The 16,637-nt window shown below is 42.4% G+C and overlaps 1 protein-coding gene and 1 long non-coding RNA gene across 3 annotated transcripts; one reads left to right on the plus strand and one right to left on the minus strand.

Moving 5' to 3' along the window:
* On the plus strand, window positions 149–1,530 carry LOC110390120. Its single transcript, XR_002433576.1, has 2 exons — window positions 149–264; window positions 1,360–1,530. It is a non-coding gene; the product is annotated as an uncharacterized LOC110390120 (long non-coding RNA).
* On the minus strand, window positions 321–14,240 carry PLIN2 (perilipin 2). Of its 2 annotated transcripts, XM_021381325.1 has the most exons (9): window positions 14,087–14,240; window positions 11,260–11,316; window positions 10,977–11,172; window positions 10,232–10,314; window positions 9,445–9,730; window positions 8,963–9,147; window positions 8,125–8,259; window positions 7,159–7,449; window positions 321–1,486 (listed from the first exon to the last, which is right to left on the minus strand). In XM_021381325.1, exons 2-9 carry the CDS (start codon window positions 11,287–11,289, stop codon window positions 1,352–1,354), a joined length of 1,341 nt encoding a protein of 446 aa, XP_021237000.1. In that variant the 5' UTR covers window positions 11,290–11,316; window positions 14,087–14,240; the 3' UTR covers window positions 321–1,351. The 2 variants fall into 2 exon arrangements, with proteins under 2 accessions (XP_021237000.1, XP_021237001.1); XM_021381326.1 differs by lacking the exon at window positions 321–1,486 and having other exon boundaries at window positions 2,805–7,449.

Consider the following 16,637-nt stretch of genomic DNA (forward strand, 5'->3'; position numbering starts at 1 on the left):
ATCTCCCGCTTCCCGCCCGAAATCGCCGCGCCGCGGAGCCGCGAGACCTCGCGCGTGCGCTGATTGGGCAGGATCGAGGCGCGTACTACTGGTGGTGACGCCAAGCTCCGAGCCCCTTTGGCGCGCTGCATGCTGGGAACTGGAGTCCGGGCACAGCTGGGAGCGGCAGCGCAGGCGCAGAAGGACCCAGCCGCCGCCGCGCCACGGGCCGAAGGCGAGGGGAGGCCTGCGGCGGGGTGACTTGAAGCGGCCCCTCCGGCTCAGGTGATTTTATAGTCTCACGGCGAAAATTAAGTAAAACTCGCACCGACAGCAGGCTGTGCAGTTCAGTCTTTTATTTCAAGGCATTTCAGTGGCCGGACGCGGCCGGGGAGGAGGCGCGGATCCCGCCCCCAGACGCGCTGCCCCCGCGCCCAGGCGCGGTGTGATCCCCAGAGAAACGCAGCGAGCGGCTCCCGGCCGGCTCCGCTCGCTCAGGAAGCACTGTGTGCGCGCTAGGGCGGGTTCGGCATTTCCTAGCAAATGGTTAACCCGGGGTTTATTTGATCATGAAAAGATTATCACTGACAACAGAAACGCCCCTACCTTCAATTTGCTTTCTTGACTTTTTTTCTTTTTTTTTTTGTCACAAGTCTGCTTCTACCTTTCCCTTCTGTAGTCCCTCACACTTCCCAGTATCTTCCCCCTCCGTTTCTAGCTGCCATCCTTACTCCTGCTCCACTTCCTTTTTAAGCGTTCACCCTCTCCTGAGGCCTCACCACTGACAGCGTCAGGATGGCCAGCATTTTTGCACACAGAAGGCAAAGTGGAGGAAGGAATATCCTGTTGTGCACAAAGCACCTATCCAAAGAGACCCTACTCTATGCTGTTAGGGCACAGAGCCTAAAAAAATGAACCTGAGAGAATCTGAGACAGCCAAAGTCTCCTGCCCCTCCCAGCAGCAAAGAGGTAGACACAGAAGAGCTTTTTTGCGAAGACTGGAAGAAGCTGTGGGGCAAATCCTCATAAACTCCTTTTGTTGGCAGCCCTGTATGCAAAGCACTGGGGTGTTCTCTTGGCTGTTGCCAACAGGAGAACAACCAGCAATACAAATATTTAACAAATATTAGAACGTTAGATGTGCTCATTAGGCTACACTTGGCTTGTAGAGCGGGACCAAAAGCTAATGAATTAATCTAGCATGCAGTCCTTAGGAGGAGTAGTTAGAGCTTTGATGCAGCTAAAAGAAACAGCACTGATTAGAAAAAAAAAAAAAGTCCAAAGCTAGGTAGATTAGACTTTTAAAAGGAAAAATATAAGTTAAACATGGCAAAAATGCAATGTATCAAAAAATACATTTTTCTGTTTCTCTTCATTCAGCTCTTTGCCCTGTAGTGTATGGACCATTTGTGCGTGAAAAGTCTTGCTGATCTTCTTCATCCAAATCCAAAATGTCTGGGATATCATCTGACTCTGAAGACAGGTCTGTAATAGTGAAATCTGGAACCTGCGTAGGAACAAAATTTAAATAAATTCAAAAGTAGAACTAAATAAATTTTGTAGCACTCCTGACTGAAATCAAGAGATGAAGATGCTCAGCATCTCTAGAAATCAGACCCAAAATACTAAATACAGAGTGAAATATGCTCAGTCACAAACACTTGGTATTAAGACCAAATATTATGCAAGCTATAAATCAGTTGTTTAGAAGACAAGATTTTACAGTAGACATGGAACAGTCCTAAACAGGCTGGACGGGGCTTTGGGCAGCCTGATCTAGTGTGAAGTGTTCCTGTCCATGGCAAGAGGGTTGGATCTGAATGTCCCTTCCATCCAAACCACTCCGTGATTCTGTATTTAGACTGATTAGGGCACACAACCATGCTCAATATCTACATCTGACCAGTGGTAACTTTCACTATAACCTAGGAACAAGATACTGCTATTATATTTCTATCCATGTTGATCCTATTGATCATATGGTAATCAACCTCTCCGACTGAAGTTTGTGTTTTCTTAATTTCCTTAGCACATATGCTATAAGCAATTTACTCCATTAACATACCTGTAAGATGTTCATAGCCATGAAACAATTTTAAATTGCAGTGTATTGGTGCAGCAGAGCAAAACAGGGCTTGTCTCAGTATCATTTATCTCAGTTTTGAACATGCTAAATTATTTTAAAAGAGAACATGCTACAATCTGCACCAATGTAGCCAAAGCAATGCAAACTCCTGATGTTACAGGCTCGCTTACGTAAGGACCTTCACTTTCATATCACCTTTGTGTTTAGTTATACTCTCATTTCATAGTTGATAAGAAGTTGAAACAAACTAGTAAGTCAGTGTATGCAATAAAGAATATGACCCTTCCTCATATCACTCCTCCATAAGATTCTGTTAGATCCTCTTACATGGACAAGCATAAAGCTTACAGAATCCTTGCATGGAAACGTGCAAAAAAATACTTCAGCAGTTCTGCTCTCCTAGAAATCAGATGTTAATATCATACTAACTTAATTTTGAACACATACTTCTTTTTCTTGCTTATTTTTTTTTAAATCTGAGACACTAGCAATTTGAGAACTAGTTTTTATTTTGTACGTTTTCAGAACAAGAACTTGTCTTTAGTCATCAGAGACCATATTATCCAAAAGAGATCAATTTTCAGTCAGTAATTTAACAAAACTTTAACAAAACACTGCCAGTACCACCAGCAAGCTGCTCCATTTAATATTTGCTGATTATGCACATAATGAACAGATCATGCTTAAAAAGTAAGCAAATTAAGCTCAACTTTCTGTTTTTATGTCTCTTTTTAACCAGCTGGCTTAGATGAGGGTTATTTTGGTTGTTTTTTTGTTATTTTTTTTTTTTTTGCTTTAACTGAAGAGCTGTTTATTTTTAAAACACAGATATGATCCATCAGTTGTTCCTAAATTCTTTCACTATTTCATTAGCTCCATAGTATTACTATAAGCTTCAGTTTAGAAAATACTACAAGAAATCGTGATCTACAGAAGAGATCTCAAACAGCTTTCAAAACAGATTTCAAAAAGCTTTCCACATTTTTTTCAGTTTGAGGCAAACTAGCTGTTACCCAGCAAGTCCCTTGCTTACACAAATCTTGTAATTTGGATTTTGCCAATATGTATGCTGCTACTGATATGCTTGTGAAACTTTCATACTAGGTGGAGTTTTTTTGTGAATGCTTGTGTTTAACACTTTTCAGCCTATGATAAGTAACAATATAACAGCTCTCTGTTAAATGAGATTGGAAAGTGAAAAAGGAAGTTTCAACTAGTATGAATCAAAGAACATATTTGAGGTCTCTTCCAACCCAAGCAAGTCTATGATTCTGTAAGATGTCAGAGCTGTCTAGCCCAAACAGAACACTCATGTGTTTTTTGAATTAAAAGTATTCTAAATTGATGATTCTAAGTTTCTGTGTAGTGTATCTGAACTGTTTGATATATCCAATAATGAAGAAACAAGTAAAATTACAGGGACAACTTATGAGTAGGCTCTTGTTAATACTTTAGGCTTTCCTCCTTCCATTTGAGTTTTCAGCAGTTATTAGAATGTCAGTCAATTTCAGTCCACAGGTTTTCATATGCTATTGCAAAAATATGACTGTTTAGTAGACATTCTTTCTAGCTGTGCTAGAAAAGGCACCAAATTTTATTTGGAGTCTTGTAATTACAGTAGAGTCCAAGGATAAGCTATCTAGATTACCAGCAAGAACACATCCACACCAGTTAGTGCTGCGGTTCAGTTCAAGCACTGAGTGCTCATCATTAGGAAAAATCTAATAATTTAAATCCAAGGACTTGTATTTAATATAATAAATCAGGAACATATTACTTCACTATTATTTAGCCTCTCTTCCACCAAGTGTTCCTAATTCCTTAATATTCTGTACACTTACTTTCTATGCAAGTTAAAAAAGAATCCTCAGTAGAATGATACGAAATTTTTGTACAGTGTTGTGGTACGAAAGACTGCCAGCCCAAACATCATGTAAATACCTAACCAGACATTCCTGTTCATGGACACCACTTGTAGTTCAGCTGTAAAAAGTCAAAATAACTGACACAGAAACTACCCAACAATACATGGTGAGATTAATATTTCTCAGGACTTGACTTGCTTTCTATTTTGTCTTCTTGCTGGTAATTAATGAAGCTAGACAACCTTCTAAAAGAATATCATCCCGCAGTGCAACTTAAGGCAGAACAGAAAGATATTACTGTTGCAGTAATATCAACTGCTACTGTTTACTTCTCAGTCCTCAGACAGTGAGCCATTTACATATCTTATCTGATATGATTTGGAATCTTGATCTACAGTCCTCAGTCATTAAAAAATACAGTAAACAAGACTGTAAACATTCAAAAAGTTCTAGTCCAATCCCACAAGAAGACTAGACTGTATACAAGTTGCTTTAGTGCTCATAACCATACAAGGAAGGAGGGATTGCTCCATGTATCAACGTGCCACCTATACGTATCTCTGACTAGGTGACAGACTTACTTTAAACTCCAGTTTTGCATCACACTATTTGATGACCTCCTTGAAGCCAAGACCATCATTGCTACATTAAATGACTGCAATGCACAGAGCACAAAATTTACCTGGAGAGCTCTAAACCAAGGAAGCTTTTTTCTGGGTGACAGTAATTCCCTTCCAGAGTAAGGAATCACAAGACTTAATGGTGAACAACTCCAAAGTTTTAAGTGTTAAATTCATATTTGTCAGGTTCAGAAGAGGGTACATAAAGTTAAAGAAATTAATAATTTATACTGGTTACAAGGAGCCAGCAGTCAAAGCAGGTAGCTGGGAGTCTCATACACAAAAAACACCTAAAGGGAAGGGAATGTTATGTTGACTTTTGTCTATATCCTTTCTAGTCACTGTAAGGCCATCAGCAAGTTCACAGCCTAGATCATTAAAGGCAGGTAACAATAAGCACCAAAAAAAAATGCAACAGTCAAGCAAAGACTGAATGGAAGGGTACAAAGGAACTCAAAAGGAGGAAGAAAATGCTGCAGCATTACTTATCTATACACATATATACACACACAAACACATTTTTAATGTCTACTTTTGCATTGCAAGCTTGCTTTCTCTCAGACCCAGTTTGAAGGAGTCACAGAACAGCAAGTTACATGTTTTGCACACCATTCAAATGGAGACAGACTTTGGCTACTGAAGCATTTATTACTAAGGTACAAAATGAATTACAAAACGTTGGCTACAAAAAAAAAGCATACAACAGCAGGCACCTGGGTACAAACAGCATGAATCTTGTCTTAATACTGTGTTAAGAAAAATACACTTTGATAATGATTTAGTCAAGTTGCTGTGTAATACAATTGTAGTGTTAGTACGAGCACTGGCACAGCATTTAAGTAACTCCAGCTGACTCAGTCAGAATCCCCACTTCCAGCTTTGGATTTCTGCACTTATTTTCATGAATTATGCAGCAGTTCATTTGAGACAACCAGATAGAAAATAATAATCAGATGCATAATCTTCAGCAAATACAGAATCTAAGTATACCTAGCTAGAATGCAAAGCTTTTAAATGCATTTCATAGCATGTAAGGCTATTACATGCTGGACTTCTGCAAGGCCTTCAACATGGCCTCCCATCACATCCTTATCTCTAAATTGGAGAGATATGGATTTGAAGGGTGAACTATTTGGTAGATAAGGGCTTGGTTGGAAGGTCACAACCAGAGGGTTATGGTCAATGGCTCTATGTCCGGGTGGAAGCTAGCAATGAGTGGCATTCCCCAAGGGTCTGTCTTAGGACAAGTACTTTTTAACATCTTTATCAGCAACATAGATGATTGGATCAAGTGCACCCTTAGCAAGTTTGCTGATGACACCAACTGTGCAGTTGATATGGCAGAAGAAAGGGATGTCATCCAGACAGACCTCAAACTTGAAAGGCGGGCCCCTGTGAACTTAACGAAGCTCAACAAAGCAAAGTGCAAGGTTTTGCACTTGGGTAATCCCAGATATGTATATAGACTGCGAGAACTTCTTGAAAGTAGCTCTGTCAAGAAGGATTGAGGGGTCCTGGTAGATGAAAAACTTAGCATGAGCCAACAGTGTGCCCTTGCAGCCTGAAAGGCAAACGGTACTCTGGGCTCCATGAGAAGAGTGGTAGTCAGCAGGGTGAGGGAGGTTAGCATCCTTCTCTACTCTGCCCTTATGAGGTCCCACATGGCATACTGTGGCCAGGTCTGGGGCCTCCAGCACAGGGAAGATATTGAGCTTTTAGAGATGGTCTGGAGGAGGGCCACAAAGATGATCAGAGGATGGGAGCACCTCTCATATGAAGGCAGGCTGAAGAAGCTGGGCTTGTTCAGTCTGGAGAAAGCTATGAGGAGACCTTGTTATGGCCTACCAGTACTTAAAGGCAGGGATTATAAACAGAAGGGAAATCAACTTTTTTTTTTTACACCAGTAGATAGTGATAGGACAAGAGGGGATGGTTTTAAACTAAAGGAGGAAAGATTTAGACTAGATGCCAGGGGAAGTTTTTCCTCTGAGAGGGTGGGTGAGGCCCTGGAACAGGTTGTCCAGAGAGATTGTGGATGGCTCATCCCAGAAGCATTCAAGGCCAGGTTGGATGTGGCCCCAGGCAATATGGTCTAGTGCTTGATCTAGCAGTTGGCAACCCTTCCTGCAGCAGGAGGCTTGCAACCTGATGATCCTTGAAATTCTTTCCAACCCAAGCCATTCTATGACTATTCTAATAAGAAATTAAACAACAAATGAAATGCTTTTAATTGCAATATATCTAGAGTAAGACTATTAGTACCGTTAATAAGCAAGGTGAGGTTTCTTGACTTCACAGACAAACAAGGCATCTTGACAACTGTAAGCTGCCAATTTTTAGGCACTTAATCACATGTTTAAGAATAGCTTTACAACTCATTTGTGAGAGAGAGTCTCTTCTCACCACCCCAAGTTTTTTCTCAAAGGCTTTTTGACAGCTACAGTTGTTAAACGTCACTTGTTTGGCTGGTCTGCGGGGTACACACATGCTGTGCAGTTTACTCAATATTGTGTTCAAGCTGTTTGTCTTCCTGGCTGGAATTTTTCTCCCCTTCACCTTCGTTCTCAGCATGCTGAGTGCCAGGCAGTTGTGGGTAAAATGGACCTACCAGCCAGTTGAGTGGTGTGTTGTTAACAAGATAATCCATCACATCATCCAGAGACTCCTTCATTTTCTTCAGCTGTCCTTTGCTAGTAGTAAGAAAGCTGTCTGATAGTTCCTGGAAGGAGGATGCTGATCGGAAGATTTCGTAGACATCACCAGCCATTGAGCGAACACTGTAAACCTGATCCTGCACACTCTGTGGCAGCCCCTGAATGCTTGTAACCAGTGTGAGGCAGGTGGTCTGAAGCTGCTGAGTGAGGCTCTGCGCAATAGCTAGAGTTCTTGACTCAATGTGCTAGAAACAAAAGCATGACAGCCCGTCAGTATGTTTTTATGACTATAACTAGCTTTGTTGCTCAAGAGACAAGGGAGAACAACAAGGATAAAAGATATAGAAGATAATGTAATAATGTTTAAGAATGAAGAGTCAGAGATAACTTGAAAGTACTTGATTTCTTTAATGTTCAAGTACTTTGTGGAACAGAAACATTGATAGCTTCTACCTAGCAACAGATAAGCAAGCTCTTGTGTTATCCCTGGATAAGAAATCACAGCAAGTAAGTCTATTCTACTCCATGAGCCACTGTTTAAAGCTCCATACAAGTTTATTTGTCAAATGCTTTATACTAACAAACTGCTATTTCTGGTCTGGCCATAAGGTAAGTGAATCCTGGCTGATCTAGATATGAATATCCAAACAAGTTCATATATCAAGCAGAATGACTATTCTTTTGAAAAGACAATGAATCCTGTAGTGCTTGCAGAGAATTAGGCTTGTTTAAGAGTTAGGATATCCCCTACATTTCATAGTAATCACTAGCAGCTGCCTTGAGCTTCAGCGGTCAGATTCCACATTTGCACATAAGTATTCTGTGCTGTTAAGATGTTGTTCAGTATACAGACAGTTTGCCAGTATTACCTTGACAGTATGCAATCCATTTATTTCTAGTTTACATTTACATCTATTTACCTCAGCACTATGCGATTCATCACCATCATTTTGACCTGTATTTTTCTTCCATTCTACCCAGGATTGATAAAGCTTTTCCTGAGCACCAAGAAGTTTCTGATTGGCACTATTCATGTTCTTTCTGGCATACTCGATCTGAAATACAGCCAAACAAGGAAGTAAAGAAAGAGTCCAAAACAGTTTCATTAGGGCTTTGTAACCCTTTAAGCACCTGAGATTTAGGATAAGTGACTTGGGGAATGTAGCACATTGCTTCTATTCAAAGAGAAAACTAGAAAACTGGAAGCAGTTTACTTCTCTTTCTCTACCTTAACTATTTTACAACTCCCCCACTAGTTTCTTACACAAAGGAACTGGAAGAATATAGAAGGCCATAACTTTATGTACAGTTTGTGTTGCACATAAAAGTATGTAGTTAGGATCAGATTACTGAAGTACCCAGGAATGCTCAAACACCCACAGCAAGAAGAGCAAGCCCATGAAGAATCCTACATTTTTTAAAATATAGAGGAATTACGTAAAGCACTGAAGTGTTTCCAAATTGCAAGACACATTGTTCTCTGAACTATATCAAAAAAGTAATATTTTTTTTTTTAAAAACATATTATTTGTATTTCTGCAATGCTTGAAATTAAAAGCACCTGGTAGTTTGTTTGCAGATCAGTTCGATTTAGAATCTCTCCTGTCTGGTTGTGAAAAGCACCAAGTGTGAAGTTCATAATATTTTGAAAATGCATTTAATCAGGGAGCAATCCCATTTTCCCATGTCACTTCTCTCTGTACTCTAACACTACACCAACATTTGCATTTCATACCTAAAGTGAAAGCTTAAACTTACCAGACTAACAGTGTTGTGGAGCTGAGAAATTGTCTCCTGGGTTTTCTGTTTAGCATCTCTCACTTTGTTTAAGGCTTGCTGGTAGGCACGTGCACGGAACTTTGAAGACAGAGATCCTAGTCGAACATAGTAACTTGGCTTTTGAACTCCAACTTCAAAACCTTCAACTTTCGCAGCTTCTCTTTCTAGGTAATTGGGAAGGAAGCAGATTGACCAGTGGAAGAAAGCCTTAGATGTGTGAGACAATTTCATTTGCTTAGTAACAACTGAATACTGGACTTGTTTATAGTCTTAACTAGAGGTTTAGTTGATAGAATTCTAAAGTATGGGAGCCTAACATTCATTCTACTTGACTATCAATTAGCAAGGCAGTTTGGGAAGCACACGCCCCCTTTCCACTGTGAGCAACTAATAAACAGACGATTGCTTATTTTTCTCCAGTATGAGTATACCAACAAAATTAAACCTTGAATTGGCCTTACCTAGTTCTGCTTCCGTAAGTGGGAGGTACTGGTCTACAAGGGTCTCCGATTTAGTGAGAGCACTGTCCATTCCACTGCTCACCATTTGCACCACACGACTTCCCAAGACAGTGTTAATGCCACCATTTACAACAGACTTAGTCATTTCTACACTGTCTTGCACTGCTTCTTTAGTCTTGCCCACAACTCCAGTGATTTTGTGAGCAACAGTTTCCTTGGCACCAGTCACAGTAGTTGTTACAACTTCTCTGGCTCCAACAACTACGCCCTTAGCATTGGCAACAACCTGCCAAAGGAAATAGGTTAGTTCACAAAAATAAATAAAATTTGCTAGAGAGAGCTACATAACCCCAGAAACAATTATGCTAAAGCTTTTACAAGTCTCAGTTACCTAAGAGTAAACTGCATTAAAAGCATAAATATAAGACAACAAAAAATATGACAACCATGCAGACTTCAGCTCAATACTCTTTAGTAATGTAAATCACACATCCTGCTTCATATCACACAGGAAAAAATACTCAAAAAAATAGAAGCCCACCAGTGAAGAACAGCTACATCTATGTCAAACAGTGGGCTAACTTCTTCTAAAGAAAAAATAAACGGGACTTAATGATCTTCCAAAAGCAAGAATCTGTTCTACAGAAACCCCCTTTATCTCATGGCTTCTAATCTATTTAGCAAGTGCAGTTTATAGAAACTCTCCTCCTTGCATTTTTAGAGATAACAGAAAATACGAATAATACACATGTCCTCTACTTAAAATATGTACATGGAAAGGACTTACCTTGTCAGTGGGTTGATTCAGTATAGGAAGTCTCTCTTCAATTTTATCAAGACCTATACATGCATAGTTGTTGGCAACCACAACTATAGAAGAAATAATAGTTGATTTAAGGTTTTGGATTGCCTTAATTCCAGCTGATATTTCTTGTTTAATTGGAGCTCATGCAACAGCACACTTAGAATAGTTTCTTCCCCCTTTTCAGTGAGATTTGAGGCAACTAAGCCTCAAAAGAAGGCAGCTTTTACCATTCCGAAAACAAACTCAACTTGCTGACACAAAGTCTTCTCTTAGACCTTACAAGCAACTGTTGTAACAAGCTGAGGCACCTGGCCTTTCGCCAGATTAGGAAACTAAGGGTCCTGGTTACAACAGCCTTGTGACACAGTTGCCAAATTTAACCACAAGTTGTTCTCTGTGAGAGAAAGTACAAAGTAGCACTTGAAAGTAGGTGAAAGGAGAGGAAGGTGTTGAGCAAGTGACCACGTAATCACCTTGCAAGTCAAGAGGAGCCAGTCAGTTCAGTGCCAAAAAAATTTCAATCTGCTTGGCATTTGGAATTTCCCCTCCCCAAATCATACCCATTGTGTAATCAGCTACATCAGTTACTCAACAAACAATGCAGCAGGTTCAGTCAGCTGCAAGCCAGTACAGCCATGCTAAACTGTAAGCATATCTGGATGTAAAAAAAAAAAAAACACAACAATCAGCTGAATTAAAGTTACCAGCAATCCCATGTTAGCCTTACTTTGTGGTTCCAGTTTCTGGATGATAGGCATAGCACTAGTCATGGCTACTGAAGTAATTGTCTTCACTCCCTTCTCTGCTATCTCACACATTGACTTCAAGTAGGGATGGTTATCTTTTGTGGTGATGTAGGCTGTGGACACCATATCATAGGTGGAGCTCACCAAAGGAAGGTTTGCTACCCTCGATACAATGTTCTGTTTAAGAAGAAAGAAGTTAATTGACTCATTTTTCTAAGCTAGACAGTAAAAAAACAAAACACTATTGCACTAACTTGAACTTACCTGTTGTGGATCAATTGCTGCTAATGCCATTTTTTCAGGTCTTGAATCTTACAGAGCCTATGAGAGGAGTATATCGGAGTTAGCATATCCTCAAAAACAACTTTATCTAAACACCAGGCTTTCAAACCAACAACTCTTTTGTAATCAACCCCAAAGATCAAGAGGGTTAAAGATGCGAATTTTCTCACAAGCAAGAGCTACATTCTACTGCAATAATTTAAAGTTTAAAAGCTTTATTTCTTAACTGCTTTCTTTGGGTCAGGCAATACAAGTAGGACACAGCCCTGGGGCAGAGTGGCTGAAAGACTGCAGAAGAAACAGACCTATGGTGTTGGTAGATGCTTGGCTAAACATGAGCCAGTGTGAGACACCATATAATAAACTCCTTTTGGCTCATAGATTGCTGTGGAATGCAAGGACAACTGGAGATGTCTCTGCCTACACAGGGGTGTCAGGAACAAGGAAGATAAGAGGAATATCTCAATGCCTGTCACATTCCAGACAACTCCCCAAGATGTGGTGGCTCAGCCTTGTGTGGGCCCCTTGGCTTCTCTGATGTTGATAAGCCTGCACCGGACTGTACAGATATATATATAAGGATTCCACAGAAACAGGGGCACGTGCTTCTCTTTTTCCTGTGTTGTGGGTTCCCAAAATCACCAAACACTGCAACACTGTGGCGGGAGCTACCTCTACATTCTTATAACAAGACCTCACTTTTATTTTCTATCTTTTAATTACCGCTTTCTTCATCCCTCTTCCCATCCCCAGGCTTAGCTAACCAAGACTTTTATAACAAACAGGTTGGGCAAATATTTGACCTCATTCTGAGTCTTAATCTCATGTTGGGTATACATATCATCACAGACCTTCTTGCTTCTGATAAGCAAAGCAAGACAGCCAGCAGTGTGTCCAGATAACCAAGAAGGCCAATGGCATCCTGGCTTGTATCAGAAATAGTGCTGCCAGTAGAAGCACAGACAACCATTCCCCTGTCAGCTTTGGCAAGGCTGCACCTCAAGTACTGTGCTCAGTTTGGGGCCCATCATTACAAGAAAGTGACTGAGGCCATGGAGCACGACCAGAGAAGGACCATAAAGCTGGGGAAGGGTCTGGAGCACAGGTCTTACAGGGAGTAGCTGAGGGAACTGGGAATGTTTAGTCTGGAGAAGAGGAGGCTCAGGGTAGACCTTGTAGCTTTCTACACAGTACCCGAAAAGAGCTGGTGGCAAGGAGGGAGTCAGCCTCTTCTCCTGTGAAACTAAGAATAAGACTAGAGGAAATGGCCACAAACTGCACCACAGGGGATTCAGGTTGGGTATTAGGAAAATTTCTTCTCTGGAAGAGTGGCCAGGTGCTAGAATGGGCAGCCCAGGTAGCTGGTTGAATCACTGTCCCTGGAGGTGTTCAAGAACCACTTAGATGTTGTGCTAAGGGACACAGTTTAGTGGGAAATATTGGTTGCAGGTAGACAGTTAGACTAGATGATCTTGGAGGTCTTTTCCAGCCCTAGTAATTCTGTGATTCTATGACATACATAAGAAATAGGAATTGAAGTACAGCAGTTCATCACAGAAATACCAAAGAATTATGACTTCGGGATTAGTTTGTTCATTTTTCCAGGAGAAATGCACATAATTGGTCCTAACTGTAGAGCCAGTTAGGAAGAAAACCCACACGGTTGTTCTTAAGCTAACAGTTCAACAAACCTCTAATTTATAATGTCTGAAAGAGGGATGAAGGATCTGCCATGAGCAGCTTCACTCATTACTCACTCCAGTTAGCATATTGGAGTCAAGTTTGAAATGTGAACCATCACTGTTGCCCAGATCTTGAGAACACTTTGAAGACCGTGAAGAAGCACTCATTTCAGTAACGTCAGCACAATTCTCACCCAAGTTATTCCCCTAAACTCTGTGAGTTCATTAGCTTTGGTGCCATGCATGATGCCCATGCGAGGCTCACACTGTTTATCTTGCTCACAAGTTGCATTCCTATAACATCCACAGCACTGACTTTTCCACTATACAAAGTATGTTTCCTTTAAGCTAGTTCAGTGCTTACTAGCGAGCCCACACCAAAACAGGCTGTGAAGAGTTGTCAGCAAGCCTACACTAATTATCTTCCAATATGCACTCCCACGGAGAAAACACTAGTAGTTCTTACTATAAAAACCCGATAAACATAGAAAAAGAAACCAATACTGCAGTATCATACAACTCAAGGTGTTTTCATTATCATCCTGTGAATATTGGGAGGCTGAACTAAATCTGCAAAGATGCACACTATACTTGTATAGCTTCATATACCACTTCTCAAGTTCCAGAAGAACCCACATAAAGACAAACAAGAAGGCAGCAGCAGCACACAGTTCTGAAAGCTCTGCCAAGGAGCCCAGCAGAAGTTTTCCTTTTCACGTGTACAACAATATCAGGACGTTGTAGTTTTCTCCTTTGGGAGAAATAAAACTCCTTCCCCGTTTCACAATGGAGAACGACAAAGGCATGCTGTTGAAGCCTCCAGTTAGACCTGCCCTCAAAGGCAACGCAGAAGCCCGGGACCCTCACACCGCCCTAGAGGCAGGGCCAGAGGGCGTCCGCCGGTGCGGGGCAGAGAACACAGCGAGCACTGGACAGGCTCCCTCCGCCCGCGGGGGCAGCAGAGCGGCCAAGGCGATGACGGAGGCAGCGGGGGCGGCCCCGCGGCGCGGGAAGCCGCGGCCCCCGGACAGGCAGCCACCGAGCTCAGCCATGTTGCGGAGCCAGCCTCGAGGTCGCCAAGGGCTCCCGCAGCCCCAGACGGCCGACGAGAGCCGGGCGGTACTCACCCAGGAAGGAGCCCGCCCTCACCACCGCCGCCAGCGATCTCGCGCGCCGCCGCAGAGTGCGGGGGCCGGGCCGCGTCCCTCTTTTTATGGGGAGCGGCCGCCGTTGGCCGCGCGCCTCCGCGCTCTCGCGAGAGCAACGCCTCTCCGCGCCGCGCGTCACCGCCGCCGTGCCCCCCCCGCCCCGCCCCGCAAAGGCTCCGTGCCGCCGTGCTGCCGCTTCTCGCCGGTTGCGCAGTGCTTGGGTCGCCGCGCCAGCCCGCTGCCCCCAGCAGTCCTGCAGCGCCTGGCGGGGCAGGGCGGCTCTTGAACTGCTGGAAGTCACCAGGCGGCCTGAGTTACCGTGTTGCAATCGAGCGCCTCAGCAGCAGGGTAGATTCTAAATCAGAAACGTAAATAAATACATTTTATTAAAGGAAACTCTTGTTCAACCGATCTTTCAGAAAATCTTGGTAGCTTAATGCATAAAAGGAATAGAAGAAGCGGCCTGTGATAAAAATGTGGGAATGTTTATGTTTGTTCATTGTAGTAAAATGTAAAACTATTTGTTGATTGTGATAAAGTGTGAATGTGAGACTGTTTGCCCATTGTGAAGGAAAGTACTACTAGCCTGACGAAGGGGGGGAAATATAAACATCCTGAACCCCCTGAAGGGAATGTAAACGTCTAGGTCTAGTAACTGTCCTTGTGATAACTCGAACATTCTGTCTCGCCACTTCGCCTCTCCATCCTAAATAAAGCAAACCAACCCAGTAAGAGGAAGGTTGCGATGACATCTAGCAATGGGAAAGTACAACTGCAGACGCCAAACAAGCACCCCGGAAGCCTCAACAACCAGAACTGAGAGACTATAAAAATAAAAAGCGGCTGGTGGCGGGTTGCGCCTTTTTGAGGAGTCGTGACTCTGCGACTCCCAGGGTGCCCAGCGCTGTTCTTTGCTTGTGTTTTTGCTTACTCGAATTAATAAATACTTTTCTATAATTTGGCTTAACTGTCTAATTTATGACAGGCCGATCTGACCCCTGGCCAGTCACGAGGTCCGCCAAGAGAAGAAAATTAGGCACAAAATGCTCGCTCTCTGGTCATCCGAAATCTTTCAGTTTGTCCTTTTGGGGAAGGAATGTGGCTAGAGGTCGGGCTGAGCCCATCTGAAATCGGGAACTAACGTCCCCCTTCCCTCTCCCAGCGCCTCTAACCCGGAGCCACCCCCTCTGGAAGCGGGAGTAGCAGTGGGGCAGCCAGCTCACAGGAAATCTCTGCGGACTCGAGCACATTTTTGGTGTGCTGGATCTTCCAACACTGCCTCATTTTTAACTGATAAACGAACCTCCAATCCACAGTGCAGCTGTGGGATACCAAACTGACACAGAAAACCATTCTGGGCAGTGATGCAAAAGCATATGTACAGTTGAAGCTGTGTTAGGCTGGTTGTTGTTATAGTGACAGGAAGTTGGATCTGTCCTATCTGCCTGACATAACAGGTTCAGGTCTCCAGGGCCTGACTATGCTACATGTGCTACAAATATGTACAAACAATAACACGTATGTGTCACTACTGCACTAATGCTTTAATGCTTCCAGGAGGAAGCCTGTAGTTCCCTTGTCTTCCTTTCTACCTTTCTTAAAAATGTGAGTGATGTTGCCCTTTTTCCAGTCACTGGGAACTTTGCCTGCCAGCCATGAATATTTGAATGTGATGGAGAGTGGCTTGGCAACTATATTGGCCAATTCCTTCAGGATACTGGAATGCATGTCATCGGGCCCCATAGACTCATACACATTGTAATTCATTTCTAAGCTTTGCAATCCTGCCTTGCACAGTTCTGTTTCCACACTTGAAACTACCTCCTTACTCATTTAAGCTGTCTGTCTACTTTACATCTTGGTTTTGTGGTTAAGACTTTTGTATATCCGAGTATGAAAAATTTCCCCCTGGTCTTCCCTGACTTTTTCCTTCCTGTGGAGGGCATATCAAATCTGTGAAATATGATCCTCCTTTTGTGAGTCCTCACTAATCATCTTTGTAAGAACGTCATCCTTATTCTGCTCTGGCCAGGAGTAGAGACCGCTCCAACCTTCTGTTTCTGAGCAGCATTATCTGTAGGTTTTCTCTATTACATGTTCCTTTTCCTTTTGGAATGTACTGATCTTCCAATGTGTCTTATTCTTTGTCAGCTGTTCGAAGATCATTACCTCTTACCTCTTCAGATGTGACTCAGTTAACCTGAGAGCTGATTCAAAAGAGAGGAACTCGGTAAAAGGTAGCCCTGTCATGAACACTTGAGGTAAGGCAATGGAAAGCAAAAGTGTAGCTGGCATGTAGTAAGTACAATACCACCTCCACAGCATATCTGAGATGCTTAAGACAGAAGACGAGAGGAACTCGTCCTAGCTTGATGGTGACAGGAAGTAAATTAAAACATTACAGATACCTACATACTGCACAGTAATTTTTTTGCATTTAACTTTGCACTCCATTTTTTGCAATCATACCCTTGCCAAATGTCTTTGAAAGCTAAGCAACAATATGTTATTACTGTGATATGTAGCACTT

Source organism: Numida meleagris, chromosome Z (assembly GCF_002078875.1).
Source record: "Numida meleagris isolate 19003 breed g44 Domestic line chromosome Z, NumMel1.0, whole genome shotgun sequence".
Classification (NCBI taxonomy): domain Eukaryota; kingdom Metazoa; phylum Chordata; class Aves; order Galliformes; family Numididae; genus Numida; species Numida meleagris.

Coding starts and splice junctions, on each gene's coding strand:
- PLIN2 (XM_021381325.1), bottom strand. CDS start 11,289: ATGGCATTAGCAGCAATTGATCCACAACAG. Junction 9,148..9,444: donor ACTTACGGAAGCAGAACTAG/GTAAGGCCAATT, acceptor CCAATTACCTAG/AAAGAGAAGCTGCGAAAGTT. Junction 1,487..7,158: donor ACACACCACTCAACTGGCTG/GTAGGTCCATTT, acceptor GTTCCTACGCAG/GTTCCAGATTTCACTATTAC.